This window comes from Misgurnus anguillicaudatus, chromosome 5 (assembly GCF_027580225.2).
Source record: "Misgurnus anguillicaudatus chromosome 5, ASM2758022v2, whole genome shotgun sequence".
Classification (NCBI taxonomy): Eukaryota; Metazoa; Chordata; class Actinopteri; order Cypriniformes; family Cobitidae; genus Misgurnus; species Misgurnus anguillicaudatus.
The window spans coordinates 41,371,063-41,390,300 of NC_073341.2; the positions used below are offsets into that span (position 1 = coordinate 41,371,063).

Sequence of the window (19,238 nt, forward strand, 5' to 3'; positions counted from 1 at the left end):
CACTGTTCAAAAGGTTTATGAAAATGTAAAACTCATTTATGAGATAAAATGTCAAAAATATTTAATATTGTACACTATTTCTAAGGCATTCATTTTATACATTTGTAACAGACTTAGACTTAGTGTCTTACATTAATTGAATGCAGAATTTTAAATATTTCTTTCTTATGTTATTATAACTTCAATCATTTTTTTCTAGATTTAAGTTTTTATTAAAATAATTTATACTTTAAAATTTTACGTAATAGCAGTAGCACTTTTATTATGCTTAATACAAAATATAAAGCATAACATCACACACATTATTAAGACATAATAATCATTTCACTCAAAGCGACTTATTTAACTTTCTTCCACTAGCAACCAAAAACTTTTATTTTTAACAATGAATGTGGTAGATATTTAGATATTACACTTGTTTTACTAAAATGATAAAAATAACACACAGTGACATGAAAGCAAACCTCCCAAATCTGCACAACTACAAACACACAACCACACTAAACACAAACCTTACATGATTTCACTTCTTTACTATTTTAAAGCACTGCTTTCTAAACTAGCACACAAACACTGGTGAAGGCATGAAGCTTAAACTTTGTGTTTTCCCCTTTGTGTCTTCTTTTTTTCTCCACAATATTTTTTTTGAGAATATTGTCCTAATTTTCAGTTCAAAGTGTAAACTTTGGAAATGCATGTATTGATTAAAGAGAAATATACATTTAATGTACAGAACTGATGTTGTGATTGGATAAAATATTTACTTTACTCTCACAATATCAATGAAAATGTCAGACCCAGAATATATCATTAGAAAAGCAAAAGCGTTACAAGAGTTACAAGATTTTCAAAACTCTTCACACAGTCATTGAAACAGAAGCGCAGATCAAACTGTGAAGCAATTTTCATTGCTTTCAGACTAAATCCATTCAGTGACCACACTTTTTTAAAATTCAGGATCTCTTTTAACATTCGTACTTTACAACATACAAAATACTATAGTACACTGTCAGAAATAAAGGTACAAAACTGTACCTTTTCTGTCACTGGGGCTGTACCCTAAGTTTCCGTTTGGTACCTTTACATGAATAAAAAACAATACAATTTTGGGTAGATTACCGTACCTTTAGGACCTACATTGTTAGAAAAAAGTCAAAATATGTACCCTAGCTGTCAGTGGGGCAGCACCCTTTAAGGAGGTAATTGTATGGACCATTAGGTACAGATATGTAAATATTTAGTACCAATATGTACCTTTAAAATACTAATATGTATTTTTGAGGTACTAATAAGCTCCTTTTGGTCCCAGAGTACCTCCGGGGTACTAAATTGAAATCCTTAGGTGCAAAGCTGTCCTTTTTGAAAGGGTACAGCCCCAGTGACAGAAAAGGTACAGTTTTGTACCTTTATTTCTGAGAGTGTAACACATTTTTCTAATGCTAACACACTGCATTCAAAACACATTCAAAACAAAATGATGGCAAATTTTTAAGCATTTATGCAGGAATTATTTTTAAATATTCTTAATTTTACCACTGAAAATAAAGAAAAATAATCATTACAAGCTTATTGCAATTTCAGCTGAAATTCCCCTCAGATGTTCTGCCTTTATCTCATTACCATGATTTAGTAAAAGGGGATCATTTGAAACTTAATTTGATGGCAAATATGGGTGAAAGAAGAGGCGTTCAGAGACGACATCAGATGTGATGGTGATGAGAACTTGTGGCCAAATGTTCAGACTAGAACGTCACTGTAATTTACCATCATGAACAACTATACATGTTGATTCAGTAATGTGGAGAATGGATTTTATTTGTTCTTTTTTATTAGTTTTATAGCAACTGACAAAAACTGTAAGATTGAGCAGCGCAGTGTGTAGATTGTATGAATCATGTGTGTGCCATATGGTGCCAAAATATGGTTTTATTACATTTTTGTAATGTTTTGAATGAAGTGTTTTGATTTGCAAAAGATCTGAGGTCTTCTTCTACTTATGAATGTGTGGATGTGTGAACATTGACAAAATGAGCCTTGTTTTTAAAATTGAGCTTATGAAATCCTTAAAAAAAAAACTGTAAGAAAATAACTATTGAGTGTAAAACATCTACGGCGATTTCAAAAATATAAACATTCTGACTCCAGCTAGATTGTCTTAAATAAAGACAACATTACATTACAGGTATGTGAATCTAAACAATTAGATGCACAAAAGTTCAAAGTTGACGTTGTCACATGCAGTGATTTTACATTGACAGCTGATATACAGATAATGGATTGAACTGATGTTGATGTCATCATCATGAGCCAGATGAGGCTATATGTCCATCCTCTGCACCTGTTCACTTAATGTCTGTCAACAGAAGAGACACATTATTTATACACTACATTTTGTTATTATCTTCACTGTTTAGTACTGGTTTGGACATTTCTCTTCTGACATACGGTTTAGTTTCACACAGCTAGGACTTTTATTATGAAGCAGTCAGTAAAGGAAAACCTCAGGCACTTACGCAGACGTGATGCATCCAGACACGTGAGCATAGTTACCAGTGTAGTGGACATCACAGCGAACAATATTATTGCTGAAGTCTGATTCTGATATCTGGTAACCTGGATTAACAGTAATCTGAACCAAAACAGAGACATTTCACAACCGAGACAGATGATTATTACTCTACATAATAATGTAAATGTGGTGTAACCTTGAGAATGTAGTCCCCAGGCTGAACATCTGTAATATCAATCCACTGGCAGTCGATGTCTGCGCTGTAAATGTCATAACATCCAGGACTCAAACCCTGTGCCCTCCACCACACGTTCATTTACAAGAAGAAAGAAAATGAAATGGCAGAATAATTATAATGATGAACATCTCTTTAGTGTGCTGTAGGAGAGAGAGAGCAATGATGATGATGATGATGATGATGTACCTGTGTATGGGACGTGCAGGCGTACCGTCTGTAGTATCCCGGGTCACAGCTGGTGTCCTCCAGACAGAAACTGGCTTTATGACCTTCTGCACCTTTTTTCTGTGTGTTTGAATCCAGCAGGTCGTAATGGCAGAACTCATTCATACTGTTATAATGTCTGATTGTGCCACAGGAGAGAAAAGACATCATTCATATTTATGAACCCTTCTGCATTAAAAAAATCATGTTTGATCATCAACAATACATCCAGAAACAAAACATGGATATAAGGTCATTGCAGTGAACGAAAAACAATCTTGACCTGTATGTGATGTGAATCACAGTAACTTAATTCATACTTATAGTGTCAAAGGTTTTTCTCACTGGTGACAGCTGTGCCATTCCCACGCGTGTCGTGGCCTGTTGGGCAGGAAATCTGCAGTGCCCTGATTCTTCACACGCTGTGGAAAGCGCAGTAAAACTCTGGTGTCATAGTCACGCGCGTGAGCAGCCGAACTGATGAACAGAAAAAAGATACAATAGTCTTAAAAAATAAAAATAAAGCTACTTTAATAGATCCCAATGACTCTTCTCTTATCCAGAAGAACCATCTTTTATGACATATAGATATATGGGTCTGTGGAGATTCAATCAAGTTCTTTTTCTGTCTCTGACCTTCTTATGGATTTATCAGCTGTTATAGTGCAGTGTTTCTCAACCCTGGTCCTCAAGGACCCCCTTCCAGAAAGTTTTAGATGTCTCCTTATTTAAAACACCTGAACCAACTCATCAGCCTCCTTCCAGAATGTCACCATATCAAGCTAATAATTTAAATCAAGTGTGTTAATTAAGGAGACATCTAAAACATTGTGGAAGGGGGTCCTTGAGGACCAGGGTTATAGTGGATGGGTGTACCGTGTGATCTATGAGTTGTGTTTTATCACTAACCTCGCCAGGCATTTTTCCTCTGCTGCACATCTGAGACTGTACATGGAAACCCTCTGGACATACGTGGACACCTGGATCATATAAGGGTCCATCACGAGATCTGGAAGCCCTGAGGACATTAACGAGCTCTTTGGGTTGGTTACCTCATAATAATCATCAAACTAACTCTCATAAACATCACATCTTACCATTTTGGAAATATCTGGTGCCATAGCCGTGATGTCTCTGTGCGCTTCTCTGCCTGTAGTAGGAGTCATAGTAATTGTAGTAGGGATTATATGGACTGTTCCGGAAGGATTTGTAAGGATCATACGGGTCATCTCCGATCATTATGTCTTCTGCGCTCAATGCGTTTGGAGAGCTCGTGTTCTGAACGACTGCTGGCGCTCTGCCGTTCGTTTCTGTTCGGCGCGGTGGCGCGTACTCAGATCCGGCACTGAGCAGCTGATAAACGCGTCCGTTATTCGTCCATCGCGTCCGCGCTCGCAGCGCACCTGCCTGTTGCGCGCGAGGAGCTTCTCGAGATTCTGCGTTTAAAAGTGTCGGGACACAAACACACACAAACAGCAGAAGCACACAAACACAATTCTCCATAATACACACAAAACCAAAGAAAAATGGCAAAGAAAATGCTGCTCTTTCTTCGACAGGAGTCTGATGTGGCTCTTCTGTGCTCTGATGTTGTTTTAGGAGGGGGCTGTTCAGGTGCTCTGGGAGGGTTTTAAACTTTCTCTATGGGTGACGTATTAATCCTGTACTTTCTGCCTCTCGTTTCTATATTTTATGATTTATATTCGTACTGAGTTACAGTAATGTAATTGTAGGGTTAAACTGAGATGAAGAACTGAATGATGCGCAGAATGAGTTCACAATGACAGACAGCAACACAAACTGTGTAAAACTCTTTTCCAAACAAAGGATTTACAGTAAATAAATATTGATTTTCTCGACTTTATTCGTGCTGTACAAACAGTATTTGCATATCCTTAATATGCAATACATGATTATAAAACCTAACACTGCATCGCTTTGTTTAACACAAAACCTCATTATTATTTCTCCATTTAAATAAAAATCTTTTTTGTATTATACCAGAACAAAGCTCAATAAAAGATCAATAAAGAAAATGCTGAGTATGTGTTAATTCTTTAAAAATATAAAAAAAGCTCAGTTTATAAAGCATTAAAGGTTGTGGGTTTAATTCCCAGGGGTCACACATGGACACAGAAATAAAGAAATGTCTATAGCTTGAACAAGTTGCTTTGGATGGCAAATGTAAATGTAACGTTTAAGTGAAATGACTCCAGCAGTATCTTTAAGATCAAGATTTTGTTTAGATCTCTTACTGCTGGATTTCAGTCTCTCATCCACTTCTTAATGTTCTCGTGGACAACACTTCAGAAAGACAGATAACAGAAGAAGCACGATATGAGAGATCTCCAGCTATTACTGTGATGACAACTTTCACTTGTGGTTAATGTGCAGCTTTGTCTGTATTGAGGTTTTGAACGTGCTTGCCCAGCTGTTTGCTAAATATGCTTTTTTTTAGGTCTTAAATGGTGTCCTATAGGTGTGTGGGTAACCTTTCCCCATTAAACTCAAATAAAACCTCCTCACACACCACATGTGGCTCAGAGCTTTAACTTCTCCAGCACAGCAGGACCACAGCTAGAACCACATCAGCACTGACGTGAAGGACTCATTTCACAAACATCATTACGCTTTGATTCGGACACATGTAACATCCGTCACAGAGACTTCATCACATGCAGAGCTTCTTTGAGACAACACACATTGAAAAAGCGCTTTAGAAATAAAGTTATATAATCATTTCATTCATTCTGAAATATGTGTTACATTCTCATAAATTAAGGTTCCTGAAAGGTTCTTTGTCTGGCTGTTTGGTTCCATAAAGAATAAAAACTTTCTATTGCACAAAATGTTCTTTGTGGTAGAAATCATGGTTCTAAGTAAATCAATGTCCTTTTGGGGAACCAAAAATGCACTATATGTTTTTATGTTACTTTACCTTAACAAAAGTTAAACAATTTCAACTTGTTTTTATAAGTTATGTCAACTTATCACAGGTTAAAACTTTAAAAAGTGGGTTAAATTGATTTTAAACCAAGTTGTTTGAACTTCATGCTGCATTTTTTTTTTTTTTGCATCACTGTGCAAAATATTTTTAGCACCTTTATTTGTAAGAGTGTACAAACACACGTGAGAGCAACTGTGTGTGACAACTAGCCCCCGTTAGTCTCCTCCGGTAACCAAATACAGGCCCCACAGCCTTTTTACGAAAAAATCCTTAAAAACTTTTCAAAGTGGAAGAGAGTTTGAGTCGGTCAGATTATTTCAAACAATGGAAAGAATAATTCCTTCTTACTTATTAAAAGAAAACATAAGCACACAGAAGCTACAAGCTCTTAAACACGCATACAGACACACACAAACATGCAAACGCATATACGCACACACGCACACGCACTTGGTTATTTGTACAGCTCTGGAAAAAGTGAGAAAAAAGTGAGAATGTGAATGCAACAGTTTTTAAACTGTAGTTAAGATCAAAGTGAAAGGATTTTTATCGCACTGAAAGTATTTCCTACTGAATATAAAGTCAAGTAGGTGGATGTTTGGATGAGATGCAGATGTGCAGCAGTGATGTGAAGACTTTAATCTGCAGTATAATGAGGAGAGACTCGGCAGGGAGACCAGCGTCTTAAAAACCAGCAGCTCAGATCACCGACTATAAAAACATGAGTGCTGCTGCTGCTGACCCCCTAAAATCTCAAAATCAGATGTGTTTTATTAAAGCAACACTATGTAGTTTCCATGTAAAAATGACTTACAGCTCCCCCATGTGGTTGAAAAGCGCAACAGTGCCTGGTATCAGACACTCTTCTGCAGGCAGGGGGAGGGGTGGGGCTGTGTGCTCTACCCTCCACCTTAACCCTTTCAGGGTGTGCTCGTAGCAGCTAGGAGGCTGCTCAGGTTGCAGCAAAAGTACAATTTGTCCAGTTAAAAGTTGTTCTATCACTGAAATAATTTTAGAGACATTATTTAAAGGTAAAAAACCCACATAGTGTTGCTTTAACATTAACATATTTTCATGTTTACATGCTTCATGTTCTTCTCCAATAGAACCAAGCTAGAGAAGCTGTACACTCCAGTGCTCTGATGGTTTTCATTTCACAAAGTCCATCACAATCTCTGGCATGATTCTGCTTCTTCTACTTCATCAGCATGTGTGAGCCACAGATAAAAGTCATCACAGACTCTTTGCTTTGACCAATTTGAAATAAATCATTCAGAGTTTTTAACCCTTTAAAGCTAAAATGTGTAATTTCTTAGCAAATAAAGTGAATGTTTTCTAGAACACGCTGTCCTGTCCAAACATTTTAACATCCAAAAAACTACTGAACACAACCAGACCATTATTATATCAAAGCATGTTTGGCTGCAATTTTCATGTTTTTAATTGGTACTTAACGTACAATTTTTCATTTTATACTGTCAAAAATGCTGACATCTTTAAAATCATCTCATATCAAAAATAAGCTCTTTATATATTTCAAGGTTCTCTATACAAAAACAAATGCCTTTAAAAATGTCAAGTTCTATACACTGATTGATTGAGAATGTGGCAGAAGTGAACAGTGTTCTTTTGACTTTCTATTGGCAGAGCTCAGCACTGTATACCTGATCTCACACTGCATCTCACACCGCATATGTCATCTTACACTGCATGTCCCACTGCATACGTCATCTCACACTGCATCTCACACCGCATACGTCATCTTACACTGAATGTCACACTGCATACGTCATCTCACACCGCATACGTCATCTTACACTCGATGTCACACTGCATACGTCATCTCACACTGCATACGTCATCTTACACTGCATGTCCCACTGCATACGTCATCTCACACCGCATCTCACACCGCATACGTCATCTTACACTGCATCTCACACCGCATACGTCATCTTACACTGCATCTCACACCGCATACGTCATCTTACACCGCATACGTCATCTTACACTGAATGTCACACTGCATACGTCATCTCAAACCGCATACGTCATCTTACACTCGATGTCACACTGCATACGTCATCTCACACCGCATACGTCATCTTACACTGCATGTCCCACTGCATACGTCATCTCACACTGCATCTCACACCGCATACGTCATCTTACACTGCATCTCACACCGCATACGTCATCTTACACTGCATCTCACACCGCATACGAGATCTCACACCGCATACGTCATCTTACACTGAATGTCACACTGCATACGTCATCTCACACCGCATACGTCATCTTACACTGCATCTCACACCGCATACGTCATCTCACACCGCATACGTCATCTTACACTGAATGTCACACTGCATACGTCATCTTACACCGCATACGTCATCTTACACTGAATGTCACACTGCATACTGCATCTCACACCGCATACGTCATCTTACACTGAATGTCACACTGCATACGTCATCTTACACCGCATACGTCATCTCACACTGAATGTCACACTGCATACGTCATCTTACACCGCATACGTCATCTCACACTGAATGTCACACTGCATACGTCATCTCACACCGCATACGTCATCTTAAACTGACTGTCACATTGCATACGTCATCTCACACTGCATACGTCATCTTACACTGAATGTCACACCGCATACGTCATCTTACACCGCATACGTCATCTTACACCGCATACGTCATCTTACACTGCATCTCACACCGCATACGTCATCTCACACCGCATACGTCATCTTACACTGAATGTCACACTGCATACGTCATCTCACACCGCATACGTCATCTTACACTGCATCTCACACCGCATACGTCATCTCACACCGCATACGTCATCTTACACTGAATGTCACACTGCATACGTCATCTCACACCGCATACGTCATCTTACACTGCATCTCACACCGCATACGTCATCTCACACCGCATACGTCATCTTACACTGAATGTCACACTGCATACGTCATCGCACACCGCATACGTCATCTTACACTGAATGTCACACTGCATACGTCATCTCACACTGCATCTCACACCGCATACATCATCTCACACTAAATGTCGCACTGCATACGTCATCTCACACTGCATGGCGCACTCAAAGTGTCACACTGTATACATCATTTCACACTGTATCTCACATCTGTATACAGCATCTCACACTGTAAACATCATCTCACACTGTATATAGAACTGTATACATAATTTCACACTGTTTACACCATTTCACGCTGTATCTCACACTGTATACATCATCTCATACTGCATGTCACACTGTAAACATCATCTCACACTGTACGTCACACTGTATACATCATCTCACACTGTATACATCTCATGGATGTTTTGATGTAAATCAGTATGTGTAAAGTTCAGTTTGAGTTGATAGCAGCAACATTAAGAGCTCTTTTAACCCCACAGACTTCATGTTACTAAATCCTTTTTAAATGTTGATCTTAGAAGAACTCAAATAAGTCACATATAAGATGAAACGTTGTTGTGTTTCTCTGTGTGGAGATTTGTGATTTTCCAGCAGAATTCCACTGCCTTAGATGTTCTGAACATCATGTTATGAGATGAAGATGCTCATCACAAGACCTGCAGGGAAACATGAGAAAGACATTCAGCTGAATTCATGACAGCAACAGATGAAGAGCTGTACTGACAGAAAATGAAGCAAACGGCAAAAGAAAGGAAATAGTTCAGCCCTATCAAGTGTTAATATTTCAATTAAAAACATCTAATGGCAAAAGTGAAACATGCTCCAGACAGACAGAGCAACGCTTACTAAATGAAACCCCATAATATTCCAAGAAACATGACAGCAGAACCATAAAACAAGTCCTGGATCTCTGCGTCTTCTGCACATCAGCAAACTAGTAATCTGATATAAACATTCAATGACACAGTAATTTCCATCAAGATAATATTGAGTCAGCAGTCAAAATATAATTTGACACAACATCAGAATCTCAGTGACAGACAGACAGACAGACAAACAGACAGACAGACAGACAGACATACAGACAGACAGACAGACAGAGAGGTCACATTAAATCTGTTTTTTCACTGACTCTATAACTGACCAGTGGCTTCATCAACTGGTTATTTCCTATCTACTGTACCTTTAAGAAACCCATAATGATCTCTTGATACATTGTGTGATATGAGTCATAGCGCTGTTATGTTTGCCAGGTTGACTAACTTTATAACATTTTATTTTTTCTCTTATCATTAATCCTTCAGCGGTTTAACATCAACAGATGTTAAAATCTTTAAAAGATTTTGATGCCTCAGTAGATAAATAATCTCCAGGTTTGTTATGACGAGTAAGCTCTGATTGACAGCACTTACCATTCAACATCTCCAGCCATGTGAGGTGCAGCGGTTCTCCTGTGTGGTTCTCCTGATCCTCCCTCTTAAACTAACTCATGAGCATCTTCAGGTGAAGTGGATGGAGCTCCTCAAATGAAAGAGACCTGCAGAGAACTAAACAGCGTTCAGTCAGATCCAACAAACATCAGACAGTCGTGCTGGTGGACTTGCGCAGGATGGTCTTGTGTGGTTTTTGCGAGGCGCGGGCCGTTAGCGGGCTGAAAGCGAGGTTTCCGTTCTCCGCCAGGATTTGAGCCGGTGGCGAACACCGATGATGACTCGGACTCAGTTTGACATCCATCACTTCTGTATGCAAGTGCAAATCCGTCTCGTCCACGTCGCACTGCAGGTCACAGTCGGGACAGTAGCCGTGATATTGGACCTTCTCGCTGAACCGGACTCGTTCCCTCGTGGTCTGAGGACAGCGGTTCTTCGCGTGCCTCGACATCGGAGCCACCGGCGGCCCCACGTTTCTGGGTCCGTGACAGGAGCCTCGGCTGGATGCGATGGCTGGGAAAGCGCCGTTCCGCATCAGCGGCCCGTTTGCCGTCGTTCGCATCCCCGAAGATGGGTCTTCGTGATCCTCGCCTCTGGACAGGGTGGTGCGGGGCGGAGGCAGGGGCGGGTTGGGTCTCTTTAGAACCGTGAGAATGGCAGAGGAGACAGATGAAGGTCTGAGGAGCGTCTCCTCTGGGTAAACTTTGATCCTCTCCATGCTGGAGGTGGTGGTCATACTGCTGGAACTACTGTTGAGCGTGTCCGTCTTTGAGCTGTCCCTCGTCTCCTCCTCCAGATGAAGGTCTGATGTCAGACAGTCAATATCATGGACCACCTGAGATCAGATCATCACCAGATATAATGAGAAAATCAGCTGCTAATACACAACAGATTAAACTCCATCAGTATAAGAATCTGATTATTATTCATTTCAGGTATATCTGTGAACAAGTTTGATTTATATCACATTAATGTGCCTTTGGTTTTGTATTTCTGTGTTTATTATGCAAGCAAACATCCAGCTGCTCTCTGACATCATCAAGACTGATGTTAATGAAAAGTGACCAAAGCACTATTATAGAAAAAACACAACAAACTACATCAGACAGATGTGATCGACATCAGACTCGAACCAAAGGAGGACACTCTCAGTGTTTCATAGATAAACGCGATTTGTGATGATGTGTCCAGTATCAGGGACAGTAAATGTTTACATGAAGGCCTCAGTTGACATCAGATATGATACACAACACACATCAGCATCACATTCACATATGTCTATACTGTGAGAGAAACACACACACACAGAGAGAGAGAGAGAGAGAGAGAGAGAGAGAGAGAGAGAGACCACACACACCTCTTTGAGTTCCTTCGCTACATCCTTCAGATCTCCTAAGATGTTCTCCAGATCTTTCACGATGCCACGGATCTGTCGCTTGACCTGAACTTTATTCACGGCTGTGACGCCGGACATCCTCCGAACCGGAGCGGATCACGGCTGTGTTTCGTGTCCTCTCATGACGATCACCACACATACTAATAATGTTCGCGTGTTTTCTTAAAGATGCAGCGGGTCCCGGTGAGCTCGCGCATGCGCACTGGAGCGACTCAAACGGACAAACGCGCCACATAAACACCGACCTCATGAATCACGAATAATGCGGAGAGGACGAAAATATTCAGTTGTTATTATTCATTCATTCCTCCTACAACATTTAAACACTGACACGAGCATTATACACGAGCAGCAGCAGCAAGTCAGAGAGGGCAACAGATTTTATTCACATAACTTTTCTCTGACAAACACACACAGAGCCTGGGACTGATATCGGCTCTCTTGAATCTGAATCGATCGATCAGTTCACTGACGTGTATCTGCTAATAAATAACTACACGAGTACTGCTCGTGGATCATTTAATGTGACACTTTAACCAACAAAAAATAGATATTTAAAGGTATGTAATTCTTTCCATCAACAGTGAACATAAAGGAGGAATGATGACAAAAAAACATGAAACGTTAAACACTTTCTCTCAGCGTTTAAAGATTCGCGGATCTGATTGGCTCCTGTGGCGTGAGGTCGGGGGCGGGGCTCCATAAGCGGAAGTAGGGCAAAAGTCACTGTGCAGTGCAAGTTTACCAAGATCCGAGGATATTCAGACCGATAGATCCCGAGAATCTGACGCTGTAACAGATTATCTGAATTATCACAATCTAAAGATGTCTTTGACGTTTGATGGCAGAGTTGTGCTCGTGACAGGAGCTGGAGGAGGTCAGTTTGGTTTGATTCTTCATCACTGTCAGTGTTTGTGTGAATATTAAAGATTCAGTAGAACTGTGAGCAACATCTTTAAACGTTGTTATTTTCTATGATTGCACGTTATTATGAGGACAGTGAGTGTGAAATGCGCTGACCTTTACCAGAGTTACTGTGTTGATCAAAGTACAAAGAGCAGATGGAACACAAAAGTACACACTTACATAACATTAATAAATCAAGCAGCACTTTTAGAGTTCTGTGCACGGGTGTCATGATGTCACGAATGTTGTTTTGTGCATTTCTCAGGTTTGGGGAGAGAATACGCGCTGGCGTTTGGAGAGAGGGGTGCAGCGGTCATCGGTGAGAAAAACAACACACGCACGCGCACACAAAGCAGGTTATTCATTCATCTCCGTTTGATTGTGATCGCAGCTTCTGTTGTCACGCAGTCAATGATTTGGGAGGAGACATTAAAGGAGGTGGCAAGAGCTCCGCGGCGGCTGATCGGGTGGTCGAGGAGATCAAAGCTAAAGGAGGAAAAGCGGTGGCCAACTACGGTACGTGACGTCATAAGGACCGGGGTCAGGGTTTATGTGAGAGGCACTGACACATACAGCTGAATATTCAATTCAGTTTTATTTACAAAGCAGCTTTACAATAATAGAAAGAGAAAAATCATAGGACAACAAAATAGAAAGCGGCTAAGATTAATCCGTATGTAATAATGTAACGTAAAGTTAATGTCAGCTGACTCCCAAGGAGTTTATATTATAAAAATGTATGTGAATTAAAAGTTTTAATAATTTAAATTATAAGGTAAAGGAATTGGTTGGTTGTCACCTTTGTGATCCATTAAAAAAAAGAAAATTATAAGATTTATTAAGAATGAAGAAATAAACCCCCAGCATAAGCTGGTAGCTGTTTTAAGGTGGCAGTAGCTGGTCTTAAGCTGGTTCTCCCAGCCTGGCAAAGCTGGTTAAGTTGTTGGGTCAGCTGGTCTTCCAGCCTGACCAGCTAAGTCCAGCTTGCTACACCAGCTAAAACCAAGCAGGGAGACCAGCTAAAACCAGTAGGGTTTCAGTAGGGAAGCGCTCTGTGGTTGCTGGTCAGACATCAGCTATATCATCTCATGACTGAAGGATATCATCCTGATTTTTATCATATTTGGGTGTTTTAAATCTTTTCTTTTTAGGCAGTATATGAATAAAAGTTGTATTATTAATTTAAAGATGATTACTGGTATGCTCATATTATCTACACAGATTCAGTAGAAGATGGCGAGAAGCTCATTCAGACAGCTTTGGATGCGTTTGGACGAATAGGTGCGTTGAATATTTCCACATTATTTTTTAGGATATTAATATGTTAAAGGTTTGTGAGGACTGCAGTCAACAATGTTTTTTGTGTGTGTTTGTTTTATTGTAGATATTGTAATAAACAATGCTGGGTAAGTTCTGAATATCCTCAAGATGTTTTTGGAGGAGCTGTGATCTCACGAGAAGATGAACTTTAATTGTCTTGTGTGTTTTGTTAAGGATTCTGCGCGATCGGTCATTCGGCAGAACAAGCGATCTGGATTGGGGTATGTAAACGGAGCAGAATCATATACGTGTCACATCTGATGTCATATCACACGAGTCACGTGAGCGTTTCTCCCTTCAGATCTGATTCATCGAGTTCATCTGAGAGGATCTTTCCTGGTCACACGAGCTGCCTGGAATCACATGAAGAACCAGAAATTCGGGAGGTACCTAATCTGTAACAGGCCAGAGACAAGTGATGATTATAGGAGAGATTTAATCAGCTGTCAGAGAAGTTTGCTGTCTGAAACTCAAAGCTGTTTTCTGTTTATCGTGAAAATTAAAATCTGATCTTCAAGAAACCGACTAGAAGAGTTTGTCATTTCACTGGCTGTTGTAGTCGGATGATATCGTATCTCTTTACAGAATCATCATGACATCATCAGCAGCTGGTATCTATGGTAACTTTGGACAGGCGAACTACAGCGCCGCTAAGCTGGGTGCACTTGGCCTGTCGAACACGCTGGCCATCGAGGGCCAGAAATACAACATCCACTGTAACACGATCGCCCCGACCGCAGGATCTCGCCTCACGCAGACCGTCATGCCTCCTGGTACATGAAGCTTCAGCAACAGAATCATGAACGCTCATATACGCACAAACACAACGCCTTTAATATAAGGAGAATGATGTAGTGCCACATTATGATCTTGCCTCACGTTGTCTTTGTTTAGATCTCTTGGAGTCGTTGAAAGCTGAATACGTGGCTCCGCTCGTTCTCTGGTTGTGTCACGAGGACTGTCAGGAGAACGGGAGTCTTTTCGAGGTGTGTAGAATAATATTTCTCATCATTTAAAGCTTATATGAGAATTATAGATCATTTGCTGTTTGTCTTTCTTTAGGTTGGAGCCGGGTGGATCGGTAAATGTAAGTCCTGCTCTCTTAAGAATCTGATCTCTGTGGGAGGAGTTCACCAACAGAAATAAATACATGAATCACTGTTGCATATATAACAGAATATATCACATATGTTAAAGACGACCGTAAGCAACCCTCTAGAAACCTGATGGAGAGTTTTGCACCCTTTATAAGATCCAGTTAGGTAGATCTGTTACGGTCAATCCTGTATAAATCATTATAAATATGTTCATACAGTACGGTGGGAGAGGAGTCTGGGCCGAATCGTGCGACAGAAGAATCTCAGCATGACGCCGGAGGCCGTACGAGATACGTGGAATGAAATCTGTGACTTCACCGATGCCGGCAAACCTTCCAGCATTCAGGGTAACCGGCTAGAGAAGATCTGTCCTCAGTTCAGCTGTTAGCACACAATGGTCTGGTTTCAGCTAAAGCCAGGACTAGGCCTTAGTTAAGCATCTTTTATAAACATGCCTTGGAAAAGATGTTACTGGTGTGTATCTTGAGACAAATCAATGGCACTGGCATATGTTAAAGGAGACATAATCTAACTTTTTCCATGTTTAAAGGTGTAGTGTGTAATTTTTAGATGGATCTTTTGACCAAAAACTATATGATCAGTGGTGTATAAAGACCTTTCATAATGCAGTAGACTGAGCCATTGGTTGCAATTCACCAGCACCTCACCACTAGATGCCTCAAAATTTACACACTGCACCTTTAAATGCTATAATTGGGTCCCCAGAACTTCTATCAACTAGAAAACGTAAAAAAGATCAACCCAGTAACTTAGTTTTGGTAAACCATTCTCTGCAAGCATGTGAAAAAATAGCTCATTGAAATGTGGCTCCCTTGTGATGTCAGAAGGGGATATAATAATAATAATAATAACGCCCTTTAATCTGCATTATCAAACCACGGCACTGACATTTAGTACAGAGATCAGCTCATTTACATTTTAAAGGACACACCCAAAACGGCACATATTTGCTCACATCAACAAAGTGTCAATTTAAACATGTTATTATAAATTATCTAGATGATATTTTCAGCTAAAACTTCACATACGGTCTCTGGGGACACAAACGATTTATTTGACATCTTAAAAAAGTCTTGTGAAATGTCCCCTTTAACATCTGTCAGTGCAAGTTTTTTTCAGTTGAGACGGCTCGTCTATAAAACCAGACTAATAGAGCTCATTAATAAAGAAAATGATTCAGGTTTAGTAAGAGCAGTCTATGATTGTCTGTTAATGAAGAGTCACTGCAGACGCTGGTGGACGTTCTGTCAAGAGTCGACACTGAAGATGGAATTAAAGCCAATCCCACCAGCGCTGCGGTCCGGATCAATCCTGTGAGTGCATCACACACACACACACACACACACACACACACACACACAGACAATAAACATGTTTCATAAGAAATCTCCTGCTTTCACAGTCAGATGCTGTTGGTCGATCTCTATCAGAGATGAGCTTTACGTACACACACATGAACACAATCCTGTACGCTCTCGGGGTGGGCATGTCTACTAAAGAGCCCGATCACCTTAAATTCCTCTTTGAGGGTCACGAGAACTTCAGCTGTCTGCCCACGTTTGGAGTGATCCCGGCCCAGGGCTCCATGATGGGACTGGGCAGCGTTCCAGGACTCGACATCGATTTCACCAGGGTGGGCGACTCGCTACTCGCAGCTCCTAATACAAAAGTTTTTCCTGTGGAGTTGTTTTCTTAAATGTTTTCTCATCATTGGTTGTACAGCTGCTGCATGGTGAACAATACCTGGAGCTGTTTAAACCTCTGCCTACTTCAGGTCAAACATTCAACACAATCTCACTTCAGCTCACGTGACTTCATTAACTTGCGCTTCATTAACAACTTCACTTTATTCACAGGGACTCTGACGTCTAAGACGACGGTGGCAGATGTTTTGGATAAAGGATCCGGCATGATTATTCTGCTGGATGGTGAGTGTTATTCAGCTTACATCCACCAACATATTCATAAACCTGCAGAGTTTAACTTTAAACTCAAACACATCTGAAAGGGTTTGGTGTTAAACTCTGCAGGACACAGATGTATATTATAATAAAAGATACGAGATGAACCGTGAGATTCATCAGTAAATATTTAGTGGTAATGAGGTCACATTTGTATTGTCACAGTTCATACGTACAGCGGACAGGAGCTGGTGTGTTATAATCAGTTCTCGGTGTTTATCGTGGGAGCCGGAGGATTCGGGGGGAAACGGACGTCAGAAAGGGCTGTGGTGAATAACTCTCTCAAAACATACTTCAGCTCATCTGTTCTCATAGCGGTTCATTTTTCACTAAATGCTTTTATTTGATGCAGGCTACAGCTCCTCCTCCCAACAGACCACCAGACGCTGTGACAGTAGACCAAACCTCCAAAGATCAAGTATTATTTTCATTTTGTTGAAATATAAGAGTTAGATTCATTTATCACCTGTTGATGCTTTTAGAAATTCTTAAAGAAAGAGTTTACGCTGAATTAAAACAGAAATGTTAAAGCTATGAGATGGAGTGAGTGTAATGTTGAGTGTTTGATTCAGGCAGCGCTGTACAGACTGAGTGGCGACTGGAATCCACTTCACATTGACCCCAGCTTCGCTGCCATGGGAGGTACGAGACCTTCAACATCTTTATTTTACTCGTTCCTTTCTGTTGATTTGGCTGAATAATGATTTTAAAACGGCACACAGGGTTTAAATCTCCCATTCTTCACGGTCTCTGTTCATTCGGCTTCGCCACCCGGCACGTTCTGAAGCAGTACGCAGATAATGACGTTTCCAGATTCAAATCCATCAAGGTAAAGCATGGACGACGACGAGGAAACCCCTTCAATAACATCAGACATCCCATAATAATCAGCTTCTGTCTGTTGTCACGCAGGTCCGCTTTGTGAAGCCCGTGTATCCGGGACAATCTCTGCAGACTGAAATGTGGAAAGAAGGAAACAGGATTCACATTCAGTGTAAGGTCAAGGAAACATCTCCCAGAATGCCCCTGGGCCAGACGAGTCTTATTTTTAGTTTAGTTTTATATGTAATGTAGCCATGGGCAATGATGGTTCAGTAATGGCACAGTTTGCTTTAAATGGTGATGCAGTGATTTGTTTTGGCTTTCTAGGTCAAGGAAACAGGAGGCGTTGTGCTGTCTGGAGCGTACATAGATTTACACGCAGGCTCATCTGTCAGCCGCGGGCCGCCGGAGGCACGTTCACTAACACTTAACACCAATCTCATACATCGTGAAAACACTGCTTTATATGAAAATCTTTGCATTCATGTAGAAGGAAGAACTTCAGAGTGATCTGGTGTTTGCTGAGATCGAACGCAGAATCAAAGATGTCGGTGGTGAGCTGGTGAAGAAGGTCAATGCCGTGTTCGGGTGGGAAATCACTAAAGATGGAGAAACAGTCAGACGGTGGAGTAAGTGACGCCGGGTTATATGGCACAAACATCAGAAACGCTCCAGAATAATACACTGAAATTGATTAAAATCAGTTGTGGATTCCCATCTGATGCTCGATTGATTTCAGCTATGGATCTAAAGTCAGGACGTGGAGATCTTCACAGAGGAGCATACAAAGGCAAAACTGATGTGACCTTCACTGTGCCTGATGAGATCTTCATGGAGGTGGTGAAGGGGAAACTCAACCCTCAGAAGGTACAGATGAAACCACACACACACGCACACGCACACACAGTTTAAACGCACATCAGCAAGCTTTTCTTGGCTTTGTTTCTCTCAAGGCGTTTTTCGCTGGTAAGCTGAAAGTCCGAGGGAATATAATGTTGAGCCAGAAGCTGGAGACCATCCTGAAGGACTATGCCAAGCTGTGAAGATCTGTCTGAGAAACACTCAGGAGTTTATGGATTAGAGAAATCTAAACACATTCAATCCTGATGAGTTCTCTCTCTACGACATAATTAATGATTAAGATTTCAGTTTATCTCCTAATTCTGTGTTTTATTCAGATTTAAGGTGTTGATCTGGATTTTGTATCTTCACACATTTAATATCAAACTTGTACATTAATTGTAATCTTGTGAATGCTAACGGTTAGTGCTGCATGGCGAATAATTGCAACTAATTGTTTGCAGAATAAAAGTTTTTGTTTACATCATATATGTGTGTGTGTGTGTGTGTGTGTGTGTGTGTGTGTGTGTGTGTGTGTGTACTGTGTTTATATATTTATATATTAATATCTAAA

General features: G+C 40.4%; 3 protein-coding genes across 6 annotated transcripts; 1 reads left to right on the forward strand and 2 right to left on the reverse strand.

Moving 5' to 3' along the window:
* Positions 1–1,797: 1,797 nt before the first annotated feature.
* On the reverse strand, positions 1,798–4,703 carry LOC129414920 (protein-lysine 6-oxidase). 3 transcript variants are annotated; one of them, XM_055169033.2, is made up of 7 exons: positions 4,049–4,699; positions 3,861–3,969; positions 3,297–3,428; positions 2,934–3,090; positions 2,706–2,801; positions 2,514–2,629; positions 1,798–2,353 (listed from the first exon to the last, which is right to left on the reverse strand). In XM_055169033.2, exons 1-7 carry the CDS (start codon positions 4,452–4,454, stop codon positions 2,347–2,349), a joined length of 1,023 nt encoding a protein of 340 aa, XP_055025008.2. In that variant the 5' UTR covers positions 4,455–4,699; the 3' UTR covers positions 1,798–2,346. The 3 variants fall into 3 exon arrangements, 2 of the variants coding, with proteins under 2 accessions (XP_055025008.2, XP_073724290.1); XM_073868189.1 differs by lacking the exons at positions 3,861–3,969; positions 4,049–4,699 and adding an exon at positions 3,588–3,686; XR_008634626.2 differs by lacking the exon at positions 1,798–2,353 and having other exon boundaries at positions 2,706–2,808; positions 4,049–4,703.
* Positions 4,704–7,297: 2,594 nt separating this feature from the next.
* On the reverse strand, positions 7,298–12,276 carry prr16 (proline rich 16). 2 transcript variants are annotated; one of them, XM_073868190.1, is made up of 4 exons: positions 11,659–12,276; positions 10,284–11,136; positions 9,229–9,527; positions 7,298–9,166 (listed from the first exon to the last, which is right to left on the reverse strand). In XM_073868190.1, the coding sequence occupies exons 1-2, from the start codon at positions 11,773–11,775 to the stop codon at positions 10,450–10,452; spliced, it is 804 nt and encodes a 267-aa protein (XP_073724291.1). In that variant the 5' UTR covers positions 11,776–12,276; the 3' UTR covers positions 7,298–9,166; positions 9,229–9,527; positions 10,284–10,449. The 2 variants fall into 2 exon arrangements, with proteins under 2 accessions (XP_073724291.1, XP_055025066.1); XM_055169091.2 differs by having other exon boundaries at positions 7,298–9,527.
* Positions 12,277–12,373: 97 nt separating this feature from the next.
* Positions 12,374–19,151, forward strand: hsd17b4 (hydroxysteroid (17-beta) dehydrogenase 4). Its single transcript, XM_055169090.2, has 24 exons — positions 12,374–12,574; positions 12,869–12,922; positions 13,012–13,119; positions 13,825–13,884; positions 13,988–14,009; positions 14,098–14,144; positions 14,225–14,309; positions 14,509–14,696; positions 14,818–14,909; positions 14,986–15,010; positions 15,239–15,367; positions 16,260–16,354; positions 16,444–16,674; positions 16,764–16,815; positions 16,898–16,969; positions 17,168–17,271; positions 17,355–17,420; positions 17,575–17,644; positions 17,725–17,831; positions 17,915–18,001; positions 18,152–18,235; positions 18,315–18,453; positions 18,564–18,691; positions 18,778–19,151. Exons 1-24 carry the CDS (start codon positions 12,523–12,525, stop codon positions 18,865–18,867), a joined length of 2,187 nt encoding a protein of 728 aa, XP_055025065.2. The 5' UTR covers positions 12,374–12,522; the 3' UTR covers positions 18,868–19,151.
* The last annotated feature ends 87 nt before the right edge of the window (positions 19,152–19,238 follow it).

Coding starts and splice junctions, on each gene's coding strand:
- LOC129414920 (XM_055169033.2), bottom strand. CDS start 4,454: ATGGAGAATTGTGTTTGTGTGCTTCTGCTGTTTGTGTGTGTTTGTGTC. Junction 3,429..3,860: donor GAGGAAAAATGCCTGGCGAG/GTTAGTGATAAA, acceptor TCTGTTCATCAG/TTCGGCTGCTCACGCGCGTG. Junction 2,630..2,705: donor CTGGGGACTACATTCTCAAG/GTTACACCACAT, acceptor GTTTTGGTTCAG/ATTACTGTTAATCCAGGTTA.
- prr16 (XM_073868190.1), bottom strand. CDS start 11,775: ATGTCCGGCGTCACAGCCGTGAATAAAGTTCAGGTCAAGCGACAGATC. Junction 11,137..11,658: donor TAGCGAAGGAACTCAAAGAG/GTGTGTGTGGTC, acceptor ATCTGATCTCAG/GTGGTCCATGATATTGACTG.
- hsd17b4 (XM_055169090.2), top strand. CDS start 12,523: ATGTCTTTGACGTTTGATGGCAGAGTTGTGCTCGTGACAGGAGCTGGA. Junction 14,145..14,224: donor AACAAGCGATCTGGATTGGG/GTATGTAAACGG, acceptor TTCTCCCTTCAG/ATCTGATTCATCGAGTTCAT. Junction 16,355..16,443: donor CTGCGGTCCGGATCAATCCT/GTGAGTGCATCA, acceptor CTGCTTTCACAG/TCAGATGCTGTTGGTCGATC.